Raw genomic sequence first — 25681 nt, forward strand, 5'->3', positions numbered from 1 at the left:
GTGTCTTTTATACAGGTAACAAGTTGAGACAGGTGTCTTTTATACAGGTAACGAGTTGACATTAGGAGTACTTTCTTAAAGCCAGAGGACTAATCTGTGGGAGCCAGAATTCTTTATGGTTGGTAGGGGATAAAATCCTTTATTTTTCTCAATAAAAAATAACATATCTTTTTTTTATGTGATTTTCTGGATTTTCTTTTTAATATTCTGTCTCCCACTGTTATAATTAACCTACCAAAAATTACCGCTAAAATTATAGACCGTTCATTTCTTTGTCAGTGGGCAAACTTAAAAAATCACTGAGGGATCAAATAATTATTTCCCCCACTGTAACTTGTTGGACTTCATAAGAAATCACTAGCAAACTTTATTTGGTGAGCCCGAGTACATGTTGAATGTGCAGCTTCACAGAAACCCTGAGCAAAAGACTGACGCATTGTTAGTTTTTCCTTATCCCCTTGTGTCTATATGGGTAACTGTGTAGCTCTTCTTGATTGGCATGTGATCCTCAGTGGGAGCGTGATCTGATCTACCAAACCACCCCCGACAGCTCATAAGCATACATAGCACTAGAAGTGCTGTGGTTCTCTGCAGGTGAGCTGAGCAGCAGGTGGTGTTCAGACTTGGTACACTACCCGCCCTCAGGCTGCCATCTTGTCTGCTGAGACAAGATGTTACATCTCACCTCCCTCATGTCAGGCTACGTGTACGCTGCTGGTAACAGGCGGTGTTGTTCTCATGTGTGACACCGATCTGATGAGTTCAACACAGACCCCCCCCCCCCCTTCCAGTATCCTATGAAGGAGGTTCTTGTCTCATGTGGTTCCTTGAAAGGAACAAAGAATGGAATCTCCGCTCACACGGTGAAAGACTGATTGTGAAGCAGAGGCTTCCCTTCCATGTCATTCTGTTGAACTGATGCCAGGTTTCTTGACAAGCCATCAAATGACCTCAGGCTAATATCGGCATTAGTTTGTTGCTATTCCCCACCATTTTAGAATTATCATAACCAACAAGCTGCCAAGCTCTCAAATTAGTAGCATCAATCAACATCTGTCTTGGAGCTGGGGCAGTTCCGCCCGTCACAGCAGAGATGCCACTGACACAGGCAGAGATGTTGCAAACACACCAGTTTACTGTAGAGTACCAAGATGTAACGAGCCAGCAGGCGATGGACACGTCATGACAGAGTGTGTGTGTGTGTGTGTGTGTGTGTGTGTGTGTGTGTGTGTGTGTGTGTGTGTGTGTGTGTGTGTGTGTGTGTGTGTGTGTGTGTGTGTGTGTGTGTGTGTGTGTGTGTGTGTGTGTGTGTGTGCGCGCGCCTTACCTATTGTTCGTTGATTGCTCGGATGAGCAACAGGCATACAGCTACCTCTGATCCTGGGCCCAATTACCTATACCCAAGCCAAGTTTGGCTACTGAAACCAAACCACCCCATAGGAGCGTTCTGTATTTTAACTGTGTGTAGATTTCTAGATGTTGTACGCACTTGTGTATCACCGCTAGTCGTGTCAATCATGCTAATATGAGCAAGGGTGCAAAAATCAAAGCTGTCTTTAATTATTTACACATTCGCAACATCTCAAGTTATTTCTTATTTGTGTTTACATCAGTCTGTGGCCTTGAAGTGGGTATAATGTTAATTTGAGGTCTAGGGCTGAATCTGAAGGGTGTGTGTGTGTGTGTGTGTGTGTGTGTGTGTGTGTGTGTGTGTGTGTGTGTGTGTGTGTGTGTGTGTGTGTGTGTGTGTGTGTGTGTGTGTGTGTGTGTGTACAGACACTGGAACAAAGCTGAAAAAATATTGTGTTAAAAGGGGGGGGGGGGGGGGGCTGGATCTAAAAAAACTAAAAGATTTTACCTACTTCAAGGCCACAGATTGAGAGATGTAGACACAAATGTGAAAATACTGTAAATAGCATTGTTATTTAGTATTTTCTTAAAGTCCAAGTTAAACTTGTCACGTTTTTGGTCAAATAATATGAATCAAAATTATATTTAAGTTATTGTGACTACTTTTCATATTTCAAAAAGATGATTCCATCTCCCTTAAGCCCCTTTTCCACTTGCACTGAAAGCTGTGAGTCTACTGGCAATCTTCCATATTGGTATAATGTGGGAAAAGTAACCGGTGTCGACTTTCCGTAAAATAGTAATTGCCTGCACAAGCACGTTCAATTGGGGTGGAGCTCAATCCGAATACCGGCAATGCACAAAAAGTGGGTTTTTAGAAATCTTTATTTTGTACAAATATTTCAAAAATGATTTGTTTTCGGTAAGGGAAAAAAACATTCTGAAAAATGGCGAATCCCAACAGTTGCGCTTGCCTGAAAAGACTAGAAACTGAAACGTGTCCAGTCTCTGCGGAGACAGGTCTTTATGTTTCTTTAAAATGCCACTCAGACCCTAGACGTGTCTTTTCGAGATATGGATGGAGAGGGGCACTACATGGTGTATGTCAGTTCAGGAAGTGTGAAGCGCTTCCAGTGTGGTGACATCGGGCACAAGCTCTTCGCTTGCCTGCAGGCTGCATCTTGAGCGCGGAGCCGGAAAGGGAACGAGCGGACAGGCAGAGGTGGAACGGGTGGAGAAAGTTCCATCTCCGGAGGCAGACAGGTTGAAAATGGTCACACTGATTTGATAACATTGGTTTAGGGTTATTGCATCAGAGGACGTGGGCTCTGGCCAAGCGGAGGGAACCGAGTCTGCCCCGGAGGGCCGGGGAGACGGGGAGGTGGAAACCGAAGTGCTGGTGGTCTCTAAGGGCCCGGAAAAAAACTAAACTGATTCAGATTGCGTCCGTTGCTATCTGATTGTCCAAACGATCACATCTACACTGGACATAATGTACTAATCCTAACCTATTCTGTACTGTATCCGTTACAATCGTCAGATGTGGGAACAGACTCCATACGGAACGTCTCTGTAAAGGTGGCCAATGTGTGAATGACTACCTACTGCCTCTGGCAGATATTTTTTATCCAGTAATGATAGAGATTCCATGTGGGAAAGGGGCTTTTTATATCTGGCACTTACATGGTGCACCGTCAACCATTACACCCTTCAACATCTGGAAGGACTGATTGTCAGATTTGTGGGAACATGAACATGAAATAATCAACATGATTAATATTTTACCAATATAGTTTTAAGTACCCAAAGTAAAATTCTGTACCAAAATCAACGGCTGCTGGAAAATTCCAATATAGGTAGTGCTATATCCCATATTCTTTTTGGTAGTGCAGATTTTGACCAGAATGACTACAAAGAACAGAATATTATTATTAGAAGAGATTATCACAGTTTTAAAAAAGAAATTTTTACCAAGATGCATTTTCATTTCATATTCTTCTCACAGAGTTGTCACATCTATTTTCTGTCCTCTCCTCCCAGCATGCAGCTCTCTGTGTGGTGGTGGGTTGAGCGTGGGCCCAGGCCCCCGAGGCCCCCCAGGCGGCTCCCTCATGCACTGTATCATGAAGCTAGCCTCAGGCATCGCTCCGGACAACAGCCTCGTCCAAAAGCTCGCCTTCTCCCTCCTGGCTAACCTTACCACATCACGCGACTGTAGGTGCCTCCTGCAGAAGGTAGTTAATATCCTGGTGCCCAATGTGCATGCCTCAGTGTACATAAATACTGGACAAGATACTCACACAGCACCAACAACAACAAAAGAAACGTGGCTTTGCATACAAATGAGGCTCCTGGTCTCGTGAAATGTCTTGAATTGTTGTCCTGCAGTCTAAATTGGTGGTTCTCAACATCAGTCCCCAGCCAAATGATCAATAATTAAAATGTCACTATTATTTCATTTACAGAATGTTGGCATTGTTAGTGAATGTAGAATAATGACTGTTTTGGTCCTAGTTTTGCTGTTATCGCCCTAACTACAGTAGAGACGGGTGTGGGAGTTTGCACTAAATCATATCTTACAATAGAAATCATCCCAGATTGCATCAGCCAGTATCAGGGTCCGTGGTGTAATGCGTATCAAATTGAGGGTCTTTGGTGTGGAAAAGGGTTGGGAATCACTGGTCTGAGTAATACAGCAAAATGGTGAAATTCACAAACTTTTTTCATTTATTTATTTTTATTTTTTTTAATATAATGTAATAAGGCACCGCAAAAGTCAGCTATTGAAATTTCATCCCCCACCACCCCCGGTATCCTCCAGGCCCGCCACAGAGCAGCTCCTAAGCAGCTCCTAAACATTAGCCCACAGGACTCTAAAACTCTCATCTGCTCTCTCTGTTGTCCTTCACCTCCTCCACCTCAGAGTAACTTCCTGCAGGCTCTCCTGTCGGTGCCCGCGCCCAAGGCGAGTTCAGCGAAGGCCTCAGGTGCTGGCGGAGGTCTGCTTGGCATGTGGCTGAGGCTGCTACTCAGCCTCTCGTTCGGAGAGGACGGCCAGCAGAGTATCCTGAGGGTGTCCGGAGCCCTGGAGCTGCTGGCGGACCTAGCATCTAACCGCCGCCACGCGTTGCTTGTCCTCCACAACCTCTGCTTCTGCCCCGCTAACAAGCCCCACGTGCTGGCCAATGGTAAGAGACAAGGAATGAGTGGCAAAAACAAAACTTAAAAAACGAGGAAGTACCTGTTGGGGGGGGGGTGATGTCAGTGGAGGCTTGCTTTCATGATATTCCCTGTAAAAAGACTATATTTCCTGTGTGAATTTGGCAAACCTGACAATTTAATGGAAAACTGAATGACAGAATAGTGGCAGTGACGTTTGTGAATTGAAGTATAAGTACCGACTGTAGTCTGTAAAATATTCAACAGTGAGTTTTCTTTGACAATGTTCTGTATTTTGTGTGTGTGAGATCATGTTGCACTTCATGGTTCCCCCCTCAAGGGACATTCAACTGTTTAACTGTCTGATAGCTTTGTGATTTTGTTTAACCCAGGCCTTATTAAAATGTTGGTTCCCATCAATTTCAACGGATCGTATCAGGGCCTCGCTGAACTCTTTACTATTGAGAATCCTGCCAATCTCACTGTGCAGTCCAACAGGGAAAAACCCTTTCTAAAAGCCTAGCCTAGATAAAGGAAAACTCACATTAGAGTTATGCGTTTCTGAGGGTATATATATATTTTTTTACATAATTGTAATTTCACATTTTATTTACATTTATTAATGTTGTCCACAGTAGGTTTCTATTAGGAAACGTGATTACATCCTGTTTCTAGTCTCTTAGGCTTGTCTTTTTTTGTGACTTTCGTCAGACCAAACCTTGAAAATCGCAAAAAGGGGTTTGTGAGCATGTTTTCCCAGGATCATCACCGTCTGACAATGCTGTGGGCTTCTGGTTTTTGAAAAAGGAGATGAATGTTTTTCTATTTGTTAAGGATTAAGCATTTGCTACATTAGACTGAATTCAAAGAGTTAGTCCTGATGTGTCTAGAACTGAGATAGTCACAGGATGATGCCGCCTGTTTTAGCTCAATGCATGGCTCACATAACGCGTTTCTCAGTGATTTAATTGAGTTGACAATCTGCACGACTCTTCCACAGACAAGGCCATGCGGGTGCTCGTGTCCAGTCTGGAAAGTAAAGAGGTGGAGCTCCGCTCTATGGCAGCCTCAGCACTCTGGGCCCTGCTCTATAACAATCAGAGGGTAGGAATTAAGTGTTCACCATGCACACACACACCATTAAACTTCACTGCATGCATTCATTGCCTTTTATTGAGCTTTAGCAGCCATAACTGTCAAATTAAATTCAAGACCCTTTTCATTACATCCTTGGCTGGTGCTTGAATTCCATACATCAGTCTGAGTGGGAGTGCTGATCTTTCACATGAATCTAAACCACCTTTTTTCCCCCTTTTTAGATTACAAATTGCGACATTAACAGTCCCGGTTCCAATTATAGCAATTTATATCATTCCAAAGTCTAATAAAGAAATAATTTAAAAAATGACTTATTTATTTATCATGCAGACTTCCTCTTTCTGTGCTGAACGGCTAATGCACATTTTCGACACACTCGATTGACAGTGACAGAGTTCCTCCTCGTCATGCTGAACAAATTGCCCCTCAAGCTATGATGTGTTCAGGGTTGGGTTTTCTCAAACATTTGTCAATGTTGTTGTTGCTCTGTCTTCATATAGAAGTCACTATTTATCGCTATTTGTCCAATTTTTCCAAGCAAATCTTGCCTTTGTTCCTCCTCCCAGGCTAAGACTAATTTGAAGTGTTTCTCTGTTCAGCTAAGACTGAAGGAGGCGCGTGTCATGTCTCTGAAAGGTATCTATAAGCATGAACATAACATCTATATTATTCATTATCAACTGTGTACATAGATAGATAGTGTACTGATATGTTATTTCTTATCACTTTAATTTCTTACTCTTCCTCGACACAGCACTGTTTTTTCAGCTGCTGAATACCTGAATTTCCCTCTGGGGATTAATAAAGTTTGAGCTTATCTTGTCTTGTGAGCCACTCTGTCTTATTTTAATATATTTCTCCCTGAACTTCAGACGCAGCAAACAACGAACACCCCACGAACACCTACCTGTTGAAGTGTCTTGAAAACCTATCCCAGCTGTTAAAAAGTTGATCCCCACACACACAAACACACATTTATTTATATTGTGGCTCCATTGCTGTGTAAATGCATTGTGATTTTATTTGTATTGATTATTTTTTATAATGCTCTGTACATATCAAGTTATAGTTCACTGTGATATTTAAGGTTTGACTGTTTCTCTAGATTCCCACAGCCTAACATAGTCTTATGGTAGACCACTGTTCTGTGCATTAATAATTAATAGTGATTAAAGTAAAAGTAAAAATTCATTTTCTTTCATTTCATCGTTCATTTAATTAAAATGAATAATTGTTTTAAAAAAAAGACATTACAGGACAAATGTATGTTTGAAGACTTTTCAAAGTTCCATTTTCATATATCTAGTCTTTCAATAGTAACTCTGATGAAACATATTGTTATTTATTGTTATTTATGCCCTTGTGATCGTGACTGTGACCTGTGGATTTTAGAATAAAAAAAATAGTTTCAATATATATTTGACTGAAAGGTGTTGAAATGTGTGTTACGATTTCAAGAGAAACAAAACCTATTCTTCTCTCAACTTAGCAACCATTAAAGCAGTAATTTTGGAAGAGCCATCACGTCTCAAGCCATAAGCTCGCCGCCCACTCGCAGCACCGCTGATAGAGTGGTGCTTTGTGTGGTAGTGGCTTTGCATTAAGTGTCCCCACTAACTCAAGAGCTCAGCCCCTCCACTCGTCTCGTCAATGCAGCTTTCATTCTCTCCCAGCGGGGCGACATGGAGGCTGTACAAAAGGATCACTGGTACTTCATGGTACTCTTTATCTTTCTCCCTCTTCTTAAAGGTATGGAACTCATATTTTATATGTATGTATGTATGTTAAGGTATTTTAATGTGAATGTACATTTGTGGTGTAATGCTCAGTGAAGCCAGGTGTGGCTCATTTAAAGTAGACGTCTCAAATGTAATTCAAACTATCAGGCGGTAGCTTGCGATTTGGTGTTCCAACACGACTGCTGTTGTTGTTGTTAAATGCCCTTTTGCCAGCTTCAATTAGGTGGGAAAACTGGGCAAGCTTGTTCATTACTTTTGGAAGACGCCGAGGCGTCCTAATTCAAACCCGCCAGAACGCTCCCGTGGGCATCTCCGGACTGGAAATTAGTTGTCATTCAGCTGGGATGAAAGGCTTTTGGAAAAAAACTTGGACGAACTGGCTATTGTCATCCTCACTGATGTGTACTGACTGAAATCAGCCCAATTAACATTACTCAAGGGATGACCTCGATGCAGGGAATAGCTGAGATAATGTTTAATCAGAGTAGATATGCAGCTAAAAAAAACCAGAATATTACCTTTACAGGCTGTATCGCAGGTATTTATATAATATATTCATGTCATGTTAAATGTCAGATACTAGAAATGAGATGGAAAACTGACGTCTAAATTGTAGAAAATTGAATTATGTAACATCCAAATGTGTATTTGCTAAGTATTCCTTCTTAAAATCCCCTGCTTGATAAAGAATAATAATAAATCATGAAGTATTATGTGTGCACTGTGCAGTGTCTGTCCAGCAGAAACTGGGTCCAGTCACCGTGCATCTGGAGGAAGGGATGGTTCTGGAGTGCTTGTGTCCCTGGGACGGGAACCTCAGCATGGTGTCGTGGACCAAGGTCCCCGACAAGTCCCCCATAGCCATTTTCCACCCAGAGCTTGGGGTGACGTTCTCCTACCGCTACCACAACAGGGTGGAGTTCCTCAGGTCCAACCCCATGGATGGCAGTGTTGCCATGAGGAACATCACACACCAGGACATAGGCGTCTACCACTGCTCCGTCCACACCTTCCCCCGAGGGTCTTGGTCCAGGGACGTGCAGGTGGAGGACCCAGGTACCAACCACCACAATAGCCTCTCTGAGGCTCTTTCCCTTTGTAACTGATGGCACAGTAGAAAAAACATGTAAAAAAAAAAAAATCACCAAGCCTTACCCCTAACCGCTAAACCTGCGGTTCTCAACGTGGGGTTTGGGGATCCCTGGAGGTTCCAGAGGGTCCCCAGCAAAATGAATAATAGTTAAAATTCATTTTTTTAATTTACGAGATGTACTTAGCACCATTAGAGAATGTGCAGTGACGACAATTTGATCCTAGTTTAACTTTTATCTCGCCATCATTTTAGTATAAAGATCTTCTCAGATTGTGTTCCCTGAGACAAAATCGTATCAAATGGGGTCTGTGGCCTAATGCATATCAAATTGAGGGTCCTTGATATGAAAAAGGTTGAGCATCGTGTGTCATACACCAAACACCTGAGTGGGTGTGATACAGAGGTCAGTTCAGGTGACTGCAGACTTGAAGCATGGGGGCCAAAAAGAGCTGAGATAGTGGAGCGGAGAAAAATACCTGCGTGCCGCCGATAAGAAAGTGACCTTTTAGAGCCAACGGTCACGGAGCACATGCCCAATGTCACTCGGGGCTGTTCTTTTCCTTCAATCCAGGAGACCGAATGTTAATGCGAGTCCGACCTCAGTGCATTCTACGCCTGCTTCAGTGAGCCAGTGAACAGCTCAGATTGGCATACAGTACAACTCAAAGTGATTTATATGAATAGAAGGCAATCAAATGCTGATAACAAAGAAAAATACTTTACGATACAGGTACTCCTAAGTTAATGACCTACTTGTTAAACGGCCGTTCGGACTTAGGACCAGCTCTCTGACCTGTCGGTAGCATGCGCGGTGTCTCAGCATCTCATCTCATCACGGTTCTCAGTCTCGTTCCCGCAGTCTGTCAGTATTCACTACACTAGCGTTCACAACGGCCACGCCCCCTTACCGTGAAATAACACGGGTCCTAGGAACGGAGCTTGGTCGTTAAGTGAGGAGTATCTGTACTGATACTATTTTATCTGGATTCATCTTGAGAGAGTATTTAGTGGTGGAAGATGTATTCAGACTGTTTGCTTGGTAGTGGAGTAGAAGCCAAAAAGCTAAATGTAGTGGGGTACCATTTGAAAGTCCCCAAAACTGAATATACTTAGTACTCAGTACATCGGTAAAAAAACAATACTTGTACTTTTATAATTTTTCACCACACAAATTCAGGGGATATTCTTGAAATTCCATATGGAAAAATACAAATGCATTCTGTTCTATTCAACAATATAACAAAACTTCACTCATCTATTTTCCTTCATGCAACATAAACACATTTGACGTCTCCTTGTTGTTCCTGGGGCGCAGACGAGGCCCTGGAGCTGGAGGACGACGACGACGACGACGACGACATCACGGGCAACATCACGGGCGACCCCACACCCGAGGCGGAGGCGGACACGGAGGTCGTGGCACAGAGGAACCACAACCTGACCATCCGCTGCACACACCGCCACAACGAGACGCTGTACCGGGCGGTGGTGGTGGAGCGGCTCGCCCAGGGCCACCACGTCTGGGCCCCGCTGGGGCGGTGCTGGGTGGAGGATGGGAACCTGGAGCACGAGGAGCTGAGCCCCAGGGCCGGCGTCAGCTGCAGCCTCCGCCTGGACGTCAGCCTGCGGCTCAGCGCCGTGACGGAGGACGACGCCGGCTTCTACCGCTGCCGCTTCAGCACCAACGCCGGGACGCATTCCACCACTGTGCTGCTCACCGTGCACGGCCGAGGTGAAAACACTCACTATAGCTGAGTCCTTATCCGTTTGGTAACTTTTACAAAAAAAAATTAAATAATAATCTTGACATTTTATTTACAGGACAAGGTTTTTCTTTTTTGTAATGTCTACTTTGGGTTTCTTGAAAAGTTGCTTAGAAATTCATCTTTTTGTTTCATTTTTAACAATGTAAAAGGTTGTCCTAAAATGACCTGCTCTTGTTACTCACTGCCTCCTCCATCCTGCTACTTTCTGGAAATCCATGTACAAACCCAACACGTTTATCAGAAGTAGATGGAACATGTCTGTCAGTGCCACTATATTGGTTTTAAATCATTGTTTGAGAACGTGAAGAGTGCGCACCCGCTCAACCTCCATCTACCAAAACCACATCCTTCCTGCTGCAGCGTGTGTGGGGGGTTACCTCCTAGGGTTGATTCACACGCATTTTATTATTTTCCATTTCTGAACATTTAACCTCTCATTTGGTCGGTAGGTGAGTTCAGCCTCTCGCAGTACATGATCTATATTTACACCGCCAGCGGAGCGGCTGTCCTCGTTCTGCTCATCGTCTTCCTCGTCCTCACCGTGAGGCACAGGTGAGATGCCGCATTCTCACTTCAGAAAAAATAAAAATAAAATTGTTTTATTGAGAACTTCTGGTTAGCCAATTTGTTTGAGGGCAACTTGTGGTGGAACAGGTGGGCAAACACACACTCCCTCTCACTGACTGAAAAAAAAACCCAAAATATCTTGAGTTGTACAGCATTTCCTTACAGAAAAAAAAAAAAGTTATTTTATGTCCATTAGTTCTGACTTTTAAACACGGGTTAAAATAAAGTGTCACTCCGTCCCACAGGAGGAGAAACAAGAGAGAGGAATACAGAGTCAAACTGCACCCAGCTCCGAGAAAGGTAAACGTCACATCCATCCTTTTTGATTTCATTCCGTGAACCTCTCAAGGCTTACCTACGGATGAAGATTGGAACATATTTGAGGGACTATTGGAGATGAAAGGAATTTAAGTTTCTACTCACACCTCATGTGGTAGTACGCAGGGAGGTTTCAGCCTCGTCTCCAAACTTGGACGTACAGCTCCACCCTCCCATCAGTTCAGTGACGGGGACAGAACAAAACCTCCCTCCACGTTTCTGGCAAAGCTCGCACCGCAGCAGTCTGACTTCTGTAATAACTCCTTGAATTTGCAAAGTAATATGTTGGGTTTTATTGCTAAATTTGCTATTTTCATTGCACAAACTAAGAGATGAGTGGACACAGAGATCGCCACCAGTAAATAGTCGTGCACTCTACTGCATTTAAAAACAAATATTTTCACAGTACCTGCCGGAAATGGTTGTTACCCAAGTAAGTAACCTCATATCTCAAGATGATGCTTTTAGCCACTGATCTGAAAAACTGTCATCTTCCACTGCAGCACGGTCAATGAAAACAGGCAATTTAATTATAAAACCAAACTTTTTATTATTATTTTCTTTTTAAATAACGCCTCAGAGTCAGACTGCTGTGACATCGTGTTGCTTTGCCTCAAATATGGAGTGAGTTTGTGTCCTAGACAGTTGTGGACAGTCCCTCATGACCTGCACGGAGCAGCGAGTCCAGTTTGCAGGAAAGGCTTTGAAACCACCCTACGTACGACATGAGGGGCGGACGTTAACCCCTGGGGACAAACTCCTTCACCCTGACATGTCAAAATTCTAATGTTTTTTTCCCCTTTGTGTCCCTAATCCTCTTCTGTACTTACCAAATACAAGTAGTAGCAGTTGAAGGCATTTTTATGAATGGTACTGAACACATGACATAACAGCGCTGCACGTGTTTCGCCTCCATCAAACACTATGCTCACCGTCCCCGCAGCCAAACTTCTATGGGAACGTCTTTGTGCACGAGCGGGCAGCGATGAGGAATGACCCGGTGTACACCAACGTACACACGCACAAGACCAGGAAAGCGTCGGCGGCTCCCTGATATACGCACGCACATAAATACCGTCGAGCCATCGGTGCGACGGTCTGATATCTATCCAGTCGTCGCCGTGCCCTCCGATTTTTAGACAAGCAGGGCGAGAAGAATGTGCAAAAAGACTTTACATTGGTAAGCGCCTCAGGACATTTTTACAATTCCTTTCTCCCGGATTTATTTATTTATTTGTTTTTTTTTAAATAGGAAGGAATTCTCAGATTCTTCCACTGCTACATCCTCACTTGTCTGAAATTAGATGCGATGTGCTTGTATGATGCATGTTTATTTCTATCCCGCCCTCCCATCCGCCACAACACAATTACAAGCAGTACCACGCGGCTATTGAAATGTCACACGTGCTGCTGCAGAATTACCGCCGAGCCGTGTTTGTTTGCGGGGAAACAATGCGCGGCACGTTATCGCAGGAGAGCAAACAAACACGCGCTTTGTGTAATCACCCGTCAAGTATTTCCAAAACCCTGTGCAAAACTAATGAACAACATTGTCTAATTGTTTCATGAAGAGTGAAGTACTCACCGTTGTCCAACAGGTGTGAAGGTGCTGAACAATAATTAATAAATATTAGGCCCAATGTCATTAATAAGTCGAGCATATGAGGTTTTTAACATTTCTGATGTCATGGAACCCTAAAGCTGAATGGAATACCTACCTGTCCGGTCTGCGGAAATAACCAAGTTTATTTATTCCGGCTCCTAATCCCTGACCTTGCTATATGACCCAAATTAAACTATTATAAGTTTCTAGAATGTTGTTCATAACCTACTGTTTCTACCCAATACTTACCTGCAATTCTTAATTTAACCCCCCACTCCGTGTTTCTCTCTGTTGTATGACATGTTTGTTAAAAAATAAAGTAACTTCAGAAGAAAATCCCTGTAATATTATGTAATCCACATAGTTAGTGCATTGCCACAGGCATCCTTGTTGCTGCTGCTCTGACATTTCAAGATTATTTAGTTGTTGCTGTATCTCTGTAGAAATGGCGGCAATGGCCCAGGGAACACTGAAAATGCGAAACCGCTGTTCAAGACGACAACACCCGACAAACACCCACTGGTCGGAAATGTGGGACGATAACGGACAATTTAATTTGGATTTTTATGCCTCGTTTCACTGTGATATTACCGATTGTGATGTGACGTCTAATGACCTTGTGGTATAAATAAAACCCCACTGCACCACCACCACCACCACCTCATTACTGCCTGACGCGCTGGGAGCCGTTTCACCAAAGAAGGCACTGGTTGATACAACATCCACTTTAATTCTTTCTCATTGTCAAAAAAAAACATTACATATGTACAGTTAGAGTGGAACTTGGAGACCTACACTCATTGAGTTGAAAGTGCTATTAACATATTTTACGGCAACAACAGAACACAAAAAAGGTGCGGTCGACCTACACCTGGACACACAAACACAATCCAGCAACGACGCTAAAGTTGTCACCTACATCCAACACGGTGTTTCTCGCGTGGCCGATTCCAACTTAAACAACGAAAGATAAACAGTCAACGAGGAATTCCTTGTTGTTTCAGTAGTACTGTACCGGTGCTCCGGGCGCGGCGGAGCCGTATTACAGATCTGTGTTGAACACAAGACAAACAGGGCAGAACTAGGACACAGACCCCCCCCCCCCCTACAATATTTTGTTTCTCAAAAAAAGTAACTTAATCTATACTGGCAACCTTTCATAGAAGGGCACTTTCCTGGTTGATCAAAGCAAACATCACTGTTTAGTTCTTCTCACTTCAATGAATGAAATGAAATAAACTGCATCAAGAGACCATGAGTGCTACCATGCAATGTCAATCGAAAGAAAACGTTTTGGTTATTTTTATTATTAAAAAAAAAAAGCCAAAAATGTGTTCGATCATTGGGAGCTGACCTTAGTGACTGGCGTCAGAATATTTTTTTTAGTTGATTCGGCGTTGAGAGAACAGCTTGGGCAGCCGTGGCCAAAGAAACGGGTTGATTCCCAAAGATTGGAAGAAAAGACTGCTTGCGTTTAAAACCAACAGCACGCGGTAAACAAAAGAGGTTGAGCGTGACGGTTCAGAACGGGAAGCCTCCACCTGATGATGATTGTCTTTTTCCAGTCGTGGACGCGTCGGGCGCCGAAATGTCACCCGCCTTCCTTTTCCGCCGGTTAAAAAGGCGAGAACCCGAGGGGGAGAGAAAACAAAACCGGGGGTTTGGGTGGTGGGGGGGGGGGGGGGAGGGGGCGTCACACGCTGCGCTTTGTGTCAGAAGGCACTTCTTACCTCCAAGGAAAGCGGCGGCCACGGCGTGCGGCGGCGCCTTGCTTTACTTTGCTGCCGGAGCTCCTCGGATAAATGACTCGAAAAATAAAAGATTAAAACGGTCCCCGTCCCCCCGTCCCCCCGTCCCCGTCGAGCGGTCGAGGCCGCGAAGAGCGAGGTCACGCCGAGCTCTGTGAGGTGGCGCTTATCAAATCACACTCTGTGCTTTCTAAATTTGGATACATATATATGAGAGCCACTAAATTATTTAAGCATTTGAGTTCTGTTATGGATTGCGCGCATCGCTGAACTTCTGTGAGAGATGTGGAGCTTCGATCAAATCTTCATTCCTATTCGAAGAAGCGGAATAATTAATGGCGGGGGTGGGCTGCGGGGGAAAGTTTCCATCAATGTCCAGCGCAACACAAGCCATTTTGGAACCAAGAGCCTTTTGTGTCTGTCTGCACCCTAAACCCTTTTTAGAAATCAGTACAGTGAGCGTGGGGGAGGGCTATGTTGATGTTTGTAAACATTAAAACATAAAGCACTTTTTTTTTTTTTTTCTTTTTTTTTTTTCTTTGCTATATGAAGAGGATTTTTGGTTCAATCTGTTTTGCCACCGCTGAGTCAAACCCGCCGGTACCAAAAAAAAAGCAAAAGTAATCGTCCCCTCGGGAGATTCTCTGTCCTCCTCCTCCTCATCCTCCTCCTCCGTCCTGGGTAATTATCGACATGAAACGGTATCTTACACATGTCTGTACAGATTTCTACAGCCTGTCTAAAGGGGTGGAGTTAAATGTCCAGTTTTGTGGGGGTTTTGGGGGGGGGGGGGCAATCGCCGGTCATTGGAGCTGCCCCGTGCTGCAGCTGGACTCAAAGCCACTGGAGGGCAATAGCGCCTCTTCCTGGTGAGCGCCGCCCTCCTCGCGCCGCTCGTCCGAGAGGAAGCCGGGGAAGGTCTGCGCTCTGGGGATGAGGGTCATCGTCAGGCTGCTTCCTGGAGAGAGAGCGGGAGAGAGCGAGAGAGAGCCTTTAATCCAAGCTGAACAACAGAGCGGCACGGCTGCCCCGTTTGTTTTTGGCGTGGGGGTTATTTTACTCAAAGTTCACACATCTTACTCTTGTTATCGATCAGAACAAACAGCCCAAGCTTTTGGACAAAACATTTCAGTGTACTAAAAAAAAAAAAAAAGAGGTTTGATCCATTCCAGACCCTCAGCATTTTATTAAAATGTGTCGTGTACACTTTCAAGATGGCTGCTCAGGAAAACACAGCTCATCAATGTTTGAGTTCAAATCAGATCGGGGCTGGAGAGACGCGTCTCCATGCTCGCAGACACCGAGCTCCATTTCCCGATGAGCAAATCTAGAAATTGGCATAGGTCTGGAGAGTCATCAGACCTCCTGGCAGACCTGGGGGATGGGCTTTTTAATCTACCCTGTCTGACGTGACATAGGGCTACCGTACCAAATTGCTTCTAGAATAAATCAATTCTTTTTTTTAATACAAAAAGAACAAAGGAAAAACAGAACGGAAGCGTCCGAGTTCACATTTTATCTCCTAATACAGCAAGAAAAAACTTTGGTACAATGAGAATTTAAAGCGCTTATTAATAATTGACGAAATAAATACAAAATGTCCATCGCTTGCAGTACATCTGAACATTTTCCTTTTGATGAGTCCCATGATCGCTCGCCTCATATTAGGCGTGGGGCTGAGACGCTCTGAAGGGACCCGCGAAAAGGTCGGCGCGCTCCACATCAACCTCGGTCGAGTCTTGAAAGGCGCACGTGGCGCGTTCGAGTCCGCCGGCCTTGCGCGCGCAACTCCGACCGTTGCTTAGCTACGGCGCGTGCTTTAACGCTAATATGCACACGGGAGGGTTCGCCGCAGGTTTGCGACGGCGACCAAGTTGTGCCGTTTAAAAGGGATCTTCAGAGGTTCCTCCGCGTCGGTGGCGAGTTGTTATGTCTGGTCCAAACTGGCGACGGAGGAAAAGACCAAGCGCGCCGGGGAGGGGGGGGGGGTTCCGCGCCACAGAGACCATTAATAAAATATGGGATCTCTTTGGAGAGGTGCTGTCGGAGGTGAGATGAGGATGCGCTGGCGAGGGCGCCGCTGAACAAGGACGACGCGCGTCTGCGATCAATATTCGACAACGTGCGAAAAACCTCCCGCCACACGGCAATCAACTCTGACCACTAAAAATAATAAAATAAAATAAAACCTGAGGCCGACCGGCGGCGAGTCGAGGCTAAAGGAGAAGGTGCTCGTCAGAACATCTGAATCGTTTTCAGGGTGTATTTCTTTTTTTTTTTTTTTAAATCCTCTCACTGAACTTCATCCCTCCTTCCATCTGTGTTCCTATAGTTTGATCCTTTTGCGTTTCCGCATTAGAACAATTCGAGAGAGGAACTGAATGTTTATTGACAAAAAATATTTAATGAATCTGTTGAAATTACATTAACCTAGGAATTGCAGACGGTGAAGTGAAATAGGATATGACTTTCTATTTGCATGGACAGTGTGTCCAGTTCTACTCGTGTCTTTACTGTGTGTGTGTGTGTGTGTATATATATATATACACACACACACACACACACACACTGTATATACTGTCTAGAATATTGACGTGAAAGTACTGACTTCCATACAGAGCAACTACATCCATGTTCAAGGTTGCTCGTGGTAGGTGCCTGTAGGCAGAGGAAATTATTATCATTTATTTTGCCTGTTGGGGACTTCTGGTTTTTAGGCTTCCACAGAACCATAAAAATAACTTTTCCTGCACAGAAAGGCCCTACTTGGGTGTTAAAATGTGGTATCTAACGCAGGTAGAGTACTTTGAGTCTCGTGAGCGCCGGCACCCTCGGTGCAGCATGTACTGAGCAGAAACTAGAGCACCGCCACCCCAGCGCCGTCACCTGGTGTGGATCCAACAGCCCCAGCTCCAAACCCCCCGACTCCATGACACATTATGCAGGCCAGCGTCCATCTTGGTGAGGCGTACGCGGGGAGCACAATACCGAAGATGAAAACGCACCGATGTCATTTGAGATAAGAGCTCAGTTTAGGGTTTTGAAAACGAAATAAGCAGCTCAGTGCGCTCCCAAAAAAAAACTGGCTCAAACTGCTAATAAACTGCGATAAAGGGAGGGAGGGGAGGGATTTTCTTTCCCCTCCCGCTTAATAGATCGCTGAAACGACGGCTGCGCCTCCAGGCCTACCCTCTGCACATCTCTGCCAAGACAATCCCTTTACTCAACCCGGGGTCCATTCGGAAGAAGCTCGGCGCCAACGCGGCAGCCAAGCAAGATGTCACCTTCGTCATCATCATCATCTCTGTGAACCACGCTTCACGATACAGTCATGGACGGCGGCATGACATCTCACACGACGCAAACGTGACAAGATGCAGCTTGGAAATGGATCGCGACGTCAACCAAAACGCACTCATTGTTCATTGACATACTTCACCCACCGGAGGGCGGAGTTCCCAATCCAGCTTTCGCTGTGTCTGCGCCGACCCGTAGATCTAGAAACCGAAACTGCGGCGTTCACTCAAAGCGGGCGTAGGGTGATCGCAGATCGCAGATCGTCAAATTACCCAGATACCAAGACTGCTGAATGGATCCGCCGCTCCGCTTTCCTGCCGTGGTTTAGCAGGCAAGACATATAACGCAGCGCTTTGGAATTTAAAATCATGTTATTAGGACGAGCATCTGCTTTTAAAAGGTGAGTTATTTGGGAAAAAAAACCCCACAATTATTTGTGTTTGTATAATATTTACAACTGGGCTGCGTGGAATCATTTCAAATGGTGTCTGAAAAATCTCTGGTTGCCACGCGGTATACATGCAGGTCCCTTAGCGTCAACCCAGGCCTTCTGTTTCAATATGGCCACGCAAAGTGGGAGGGCGGTTCTGCCGTTTACCACGCAATGTAATCATTATTACATTTAGTGGACGCACAGATCCCTTTTTCAGCCCCCGTGCATATAGTCCCGTTTTTGTACGGCAAAACTCACCATCGTTCCACCCCAACTAATGCAAACAATGTCACGATTAATATCTCTATATGCGCGATTGAATTAAAATGCCATTAAAGCATCCGAACACTGCGCCCTACATTGAGCCAATGACAAAGGAAGACATCAGTCGCGCTCTCATTGTCATCTTATCGCTCATCATCGTTAATTCCAACAACAAAAGTGCGACCGCGGCGTCTTAATTACGTGATAAGATTAACACTGAACGATGATAAAGGGTAATATTGAATTATCTCCCACACACACACACACACACACACACACACACACACACACACACACACACACACACACACACACACACACACACACACACACACACACACACACACTTTGCACCTTCCTCACACTGCGATGGCCCGTGTGGTATCCCTGCGAGCACAAGGCCCAGATTACATCGTGTGTGTTCTGAAGATCCTCTGAACAGAGGAGCCACGACCCAAAGCACCCGCCGCGCTGCACACGCTACGGCTGGGCGCTATTTAGCCTTTGAGTCAAATACAATCAAATGCGTATATTTGCATTTCATTGTATTTTAATTTAATAATAATAATCTCTTCCTCAATGGTTCCTCGGGTTGGAATAGAAGTTGATTGACTGAAATTTTTACCGTGACAACATCTTCTCCGCACACCAATAGCCAACCCCCAAAATATCAAATTATCCTCATCAAAGTATTCCTCAAAACATTCAGTGATATTTGATCTATATTCCCAAAAAAATCGATAAAGTGTGTTTTTAAGACATTCTGGATCCCGAGAAACACAATTGAGCCCAACTGGACCAGGGTAATATGATTTGCGTCAGCCCCCGGTACACGCCCCTGTATGTTTCCGGTTGCTGATAAGATGAATCATCCATCATGTATTTATTGCGGTGTTATCCTGCTCCATCACCTGTGCCTTCGCCTTCTGATACTCGCCCCCACCCTGTATCACTCCCAGCTGATGGAAATAAAAGCTCTATTCCATTAGAATTGCTAATGCTACGGCACTAAACTGAGGAGACGGGAGCTGGAATGAGAGAGGGGGCGGCGGGGGAGAGAAAGTGAGGGTGTGAAATGGCACAAAATAATGTGTACTGAAAAGACAAACAAAAAAAAAAAAAAACACTTATGCAAAATCAGAACGGTTCTCCTCCCTTTCCATTCCAATATCAGAGCTGACAATTTCACCATTTCTAGCAGGCAGCGCGAGAACTCAAAGGTGCACTTATCTGTCGGAATCCGCACGCTGACAACAAAGCTGTTTCCACTGAAAAAGGAGAAGGACTCCCATGACGTTCCGATACGGCTGATACCGGCCGACGGAAAGAAATGCCACTGCTGTTTGCACGTACGTCCAGGTTGTTGCGGGGGGTCTAAAAATCGAAAACCTGCACTCCCAGAATCCGATGTAGAGGGATTGATCACGTCTTTAAAAAAAAAAAAAAAAAAAGTATGTATCACATTAAAAAAAAAAAACCTGGAAAATTGCTTTTGTCCAAATATATTGGTCACTAGAAATAATGGGAGTTGATTGTCGGCCAGCTCACCCACACCCATTGACAAAAAATAAAAATAAATCAATCAATCAAAAACAACCTCGGCCGCCAAGCTCAATGGAACGGGAAACTGTTCCTCAATTATTGCCGGGGATCCGCCGGGTATTTGAACGCCGCCCGACCATGACTCAGCAAATTGACTGGGCTGATTGGATATTCATCACGCACACAGCCAAGCACCCAAGGAGCCAGTTAGACATGACGCTCCCCAAGCTCCATTCACACCCGGCTCCGTTCATTTCAACCTCCTCAGTCACCGCGTCGTGCTGCTTTTTATTCATTATCCCTGGTGTAGCGGGGGAAAAAAAATACAAAAGCAGGATGAACCCAAAAAACCTCTAAGTGGGTAATCACAGGAAACACGGGAGCCATTCTGTGTTCTTTTTATTCATTAAGTTTCGTTTTTTTTTACGGCAGTTTTCTAGCGTTTCGAGTGTAACACACACACACACTTACTTCATTGATTGCTCTGACGTGCAAAAGGCAAACAGCCATTTCTGATCCCAGGTCCAATTACGTAGATCCCAGGTACAGCTGCTTCAACCACACCCACCCCCCCCCACCCCACCCCACCCCGCGCCGCGTCGGCCTAATCAGCCTCATTGGCGCTGATTGGTCCGACCCGGCTGGGGGAGCTTTCTCATGTGTTGTTTTGTCTCGCAGTGGGGATCGTGTGGTACGGGAACCAAGGGCCTGCAGAGCAGATCGCCAGCCACGTGGACCCTGACTGTTTCGTTGCCGTTTCATGTTCCGGTTTTGGCCAGCGAGCCTCAGTTTGAGATCCATAATAAACACTCGTGCCCCACTGCCAGAAAGACGCCCTCCCTGAACCCCTACCTGTGGGTATAGACTCCCACAGGTGGCTATAGTGTGTGTGTGTGTGTGTGCGTGCGGAGACACACAACAGAAAGAGTGGGAGGACCGATGACGACGGTGATGGATGACGAATAAGCTGCTCTGTGCCACAGAGTTTGGAAAGCAAGGGTTTAAAAATGTCCAAGGGCTGGGAGTAACCCTGAACGCCGCGCCGCCCGAAGCTTACCTCACTTTAAAGTGTCCTAAGTGGGATATGTTGTTGACGATGGAAATGGAAGCCTCGCAAATTTGCTTCTAAGCTTATCGTGCCACAATTAAATGATAAAAAAAAAAAAAGAAATAAATAAAAACAACCACCTAAGCCGAGTTACTCAAAAGAAAATCATGACGTAACAGTGGCTTTGATCTTTCCAGAGCTTTCTAATTTGCTTTATCAGTCAAAGCCAAAAGGCCCATAATCCTCAGATAAGTCTACTAATCAACTAATACCATGGACACCGCGTAATCTCATCAGCCCAGTAATCACCTCCCTGCCTCTGGACTACATCTTGGCTGACACGCGCACACGCGCACACACACACACACACACACACCCACCCCAATATGACAGGTGAACGCAAAAGGACACACACTGCTGAGCTTGACTGCTGTAGCACAGCAACAACTGCTGTAATAGTGACAGTGTGTATTGTGGGGGTGGAAACTGTGTCTCACACACACACACACACACACACACACACGAAACAGGAAAACACCCACCCACTCCATTTCCCTCCCGCACCTCCGACTGTGAAACCATTCTTACAATATGGTCCAAACAAAACCGCTGACAAGCTGGAGGGGAAACGACACTATGAATATGATGATTTGCAGCTGTATGTGTGTGTGTGTGTGTGTGTGTGTGTGTGTGTGTGTGTGTGTGTGTGTGTGTGTGTGTGTACCTTGGTAGCTGTAGAGGTCTCCCACGCTGTTCTGGCGCGTGATGTGTTGCCAGTAGGCGCTGCGCGGCAGGGAGATGGACTTGGTGAGCGTCTGCCTGGAGAGGACCTGGAGGTGGAAACCTCACAGTTAGAACCTGGTTCTCGGACGCCCGGCAGCCACTCGCTCCACGAGGGACATTATTTTAGACGGGGGGGGGGGGGGGGGGGGGGAAGCGTACGCAAGTATTAAAGATTTTAACCGGCTTTGTCATTCGAATGCCACGTTCCGGGAGTGCAAGCTTCATTGTGGAACAAAGGCGTCCGTGAAGAATATTAGTTTCTGCATCGAACGCGCTACACACCGCACACTAGGGCGGATGATGGTGACAAAATTCAAACATCACATCATATTTAATGGAATATGGGCGAAACAAATAAAAATACGATCATACGATTCAACTTGAGTTGCAAATTTGAATATCAATACTCTGTTGGAAGTTATACAACTGAGCTTGACTTAAATACCGCCGTAGACTCAATTTAAATCAATTGTAATATTTAATTTCTGTATTGAGCTGAATTTGTCAGACGGAACAGCGGAACGTTTGTAGCGAGTCTTAATTATACGATATGACAATACGGAGCTTTCCATAAGCGCCGGCCAAACAGCTGACTACCCATTCAAGTCCAGCCAGCTACTTAATTGTAGTCGGTTTTGATTCAAACGAAATAGTGTTGATTAAAAAGTTGCGATTCCCAATGTGCGTACATTTGCGACCACGAGCCCCCGCTTCAAGACAATGCGAGTATGACGATTGAGAAAAATCCCTATTTGTCTGTCTCATACCCGCCCCCACGCGCTCTATTTGAAGGTGTGTTCGCTCAGCTGAGAGGTCGTGTCCTGCCGAGAGGGGAGAGTCATCTTCAGCGTTTCGCAAATATTAGCAAAATAATTTATGAGGAAGCAACATTAAGGGTTGCATTGACTGCGCAGACAAGGGACATCCTCATTAGACAGGCCACTCCGGAAAACCACCGGAGGCAGAAACTCCGTTGCGCATAAACAAATTAATGAATTATCTTTATTTACATTGTGCTTTTTACAGCAGAGCCACCTCCAAGACGCATTGCAATCACCAGGAGCCTCCGATCTCGCAAACCTCTCCCCGACCGGGCGGCGAGACTACGCTCCGTTCAACATGTAAACACTTGTCACGACTGGGGATCCAGGTCGACCTCCTTGAGGAGGCGGCGGCGTTCCGGGCCAATGGCATCAAATCACGCGGGTTGAGTCAAGTGATTCACGTGTTTTGTTGTTTGAGAGTTGTTTTTGGCGGAGGTTTATTTTATCAATAACTTCATTTAAAACCAATGCATAGGCTATATGAGACATGGGATTAAAAACATGTTGCCCGTCAAATAACATTGTTTTTTGTTGAATAAGGGTGCATTTGTGTTTCTAGTAAAACAGGATATTAACCATCATCGTGGCATGTCACCTTACAGTGAAGGTGTCAATAAATAAACAAAAAAAAAAAAATTCTGTCTAATTGTTCTTCATGACAAAAGTTCTGATCAGTCAGAAATAGGCGTGGTTTTGAATATCAACAGTTTTTGTTTTTTTTTCCCCAGACTGCGTGCTAAAATGCACAAGAAGCCTAATTCTCCTTTGCCTTAATTCACGACATGTCTACAATCAGGTAGGCAAACTCATTCAAATATGCAATAATAAGGATCCGTGTATATGACGGAATAGTGGCATTAGTGCCCTACGGCCAAATATTTTTCTCCGGGTGGACATGCCCCCAGACCCCCCTGGCTGGCTACTTCCCCCCCCCGCTGCCTGGCTACTCCATGTCATTGTGGAAAGCCCCGCAACACACTGATATAGAACCATATCGTGACCAATCACTATTCAAATGAACAGATATCCAGTTAAATTGTGAACACGTCAAAATTGAATCAAAGCGTGAGACCCTGCCACCCGATTCCATCGCCAATATCCAGCCCGTATTATCCGTAGATATTATGACCAAGCGCATACATGATAATATTACAATAACCCAAATCCCAGATATCCAGTGTGATATCACAATGTCGATATAATATCGATCTATGGCAGAGCCCGACCAAACACTGGATACTGTTTGTGTTTGCTTCCTCGCTATGTGAAGGGTATGGTGGCGCAACTAGGGCTGAGAGAACTGGAACACTTTGTCTCGAATGTGAGACTACGCAACACTGTTCGCTGTGAACGCGTCATCCCTGGAACACGTTTAAACGCAAAGAAAGAAGGAGAGAATTGCATTCCTCCGGAGCTCAAGTCTTGACCGCTCAATGTGGAGTTGCTTTCCCTGTGATTTAGAGGGCCTGCGGGGGAGCCCTGCGTTTGGAAAAGCTCCCAAAGGACGAGGTCCGGGAGCACGGCCATATGGTCAAGGCTCATCGGGCACCAGGCAGACCTACGTAAATAAAGAATACAGATGATGGCGTGGAGAAAAGGAAGGACGGGAGGAAGGAAGAGCCGGCAGAGGGAGGGGAGGGAGGCCGGCCGCCAGCCACGGGGGGCGTCAGGCGGGTTTTTCGAGACCGAACAGCGATGCCTACGGGGGGAATTCTGGAGCCGAGCGTGTGCGCAGGCAGAGTACCTGCAGACGAAAAGATTTAGTGCCCACTCGCTCAGGGTTTTTCTCGTGACAAAGCTTTGTGGAGAATAATTCGACATGGGAAAACATTCCTCAGCCGAGCGGAAAGAAAGCATTAGATTAACATTAAATGTTGTGTGTGTTTGAATGTGCGCGTGCGTGTGTACGTACAAGTGCAGTGCAGACTATGGTCTGCTTTAAGAGTACCAAACGCTCCAGATGTCGGGTAAGCTAAAACATTGAGGCACCATCACCCATTGAATCAACTCTGTTTGGTTTTTAACAAAAACAAAGTTTGCTTCACTCTGAAAGTCTTAACCCTGCAACGAGGATGTACTCGGTGCCACTTCTGGACCATTTGTGCCCATCGCTTGATATCTGATCAACGGCTTGAAATCTTTTAGATCAATTCAACCGACGTCTGCAATATTTGAGAGAACTTGCATTTTTGCAAAAAAAAAAAATTGTCACAGCTTTTCCACATTTAACGGCCAAATCAACAGAACGCTTAAACTCGTCACCTCTTTGGTCACAGCTACGTCACCGGCACTGTCAGCACTTTATTTATTTGGAAATGAAAGCTTACTTGATGGACTTATGATACACACTCTCACTTTTTCTAACTTGGATCTCGCGGTTGCTTACGTTGATGTGATACGCCATAGAAATTGAATATAAAAAACAAACCCCACCTAACTTCTCCAATTGCATTGGAAGTTTTGAAAGGAGCCCATGCCAAATGAAGTATTTTAGGTTGCAACAATCACCCAAAAAATAAAATAAAATAAATGGATACAGATGCAGGGGGACCGTTGGGTGTCATTAGAAGTGGATCTTCCTCAACATCCAAGCATGACGGATAACGCCGATGGGTATGGGGTCGCCGCATCTCCGAGCCGCCCGTCTCAATGCCTGCGCGGCGGTGTTGCCGTTACCTGCGAGCTCTTCTCCATCTCCTCCATCATCCTCTCGTGTTGCTGGGCGATGGACAGCGTGGCGGAGTGCACCCGCTGGTAGATCATCTCGCCCTCCCGCGTCTGGAACGTGAACAAGCCCTCGCCCGTGTCGCACATCCTGCCCGCCGGGAGAGACGGAGGGTTACACGCCGTCGTTCCTCGCGTTCCAGTGGCTTTGCGCTGTTTGAAATATTATCTTTTGGGATATTTCATGTTTATTCTCAGCCAAACATTTTGGACGAGTAACGGAAATTCATGCTCTCGTTAAAAAAAGGGTATTTGGAAAAAGTGACAATCTATTATCTAAGGTGGCGAGTCCACTCACTGGAATGAAACCCTTCCCTCCCACTCG

General features: G+C 45.2%; 3 protein-coding genes across 3 annotated transcripts in view; 2 read left to right on the top strand and 1 right to left on the bottom strand.

Annotated features, from left to right (window-relative positions):
- rttn (rotatin) overlaps window positions 1–6963 on the top strand; it is a gene marked incomplete at its 5' end in the record, with an annotated part of 60888 nt that extends 53925 nt beyond the window's left edge. Inside the window, 5 exons of the mRNA XM_080020392.1 lie at window positions 3391–3584; window positions 4274–4538; window positions 5510–5613; window positions 6174–6243; window positions 6480–6963. Of these exons, the coding sequence (XP_079876518.1) occupies window positions 3391–3584; window positions 4274–4538; window positions 5510–5613; window positions 6174–6243; window positions 6480–6559 (713 nt within the window). The 3' untranslated portion in view covers window positions 6560–6963. The remainder of the gene's footprint in view (window positions 1–3390; window positions 3585–4273; window positions 4539–5509; window positions 5614–6173; window positions 6244–6479) is intronic.
- Window positions 6964–7247: 284 nt separating this feature from the next.
- Window positions 7248–12144, top strand: cd226 (CD226 molecule; the record flags this gene model as incomplete). The annotated part of the gene is made up of 6 exons (XM_080020393.1): window positions 7248–7356; window positions 8076–8402; window positions 9755–10171; window positions 10655–10757; window positions 11018–11072; window positions 12034–12144. Exons 1-6 carry the CDS (start codon window positions 7290–7292, stop codon window positions 12142–12144), a joined length of 1080 nt encoding a protein of 359 aa, XP_079876519.1. The 5' UTR covers window positions 7248–7289.
- Window positions 12145–15244: 3100 nt separating this feature from the next.
- dok6 (docking protein 6) overlaps window positions 15245–25681 on the bottom strand; it is a gene marked incomplete at both ends in the record, with an annotated part of 57704 nt that continues 47267 nt past the window's right edge. The window contains 3 exons of the mRNA XM_080020563.1: window positions 15245–15399; window positions 21750–21855; window positions 25309–25447. Coding sequence (XP_079876689.1) covers window positions 15245–15399; window positions 21750–21855; window positions 25309–25447 — 400 coding nt within the window. The remainder of the gene's footprint in view (window positions 15400–21749; window positions 21856–25308; window positions 25448–25681) is intronic.

Source organism: Zeus faber, assembly GCF_960531495.2.
Source record: "Zeus faber genome assembly, chromosome: 19".
Lineage (NCBI taxonomy): Eukaryota > Metazoa > Chordata > Actinopteri > Zeiformes > Zeidae > Zeus > Zeus faber.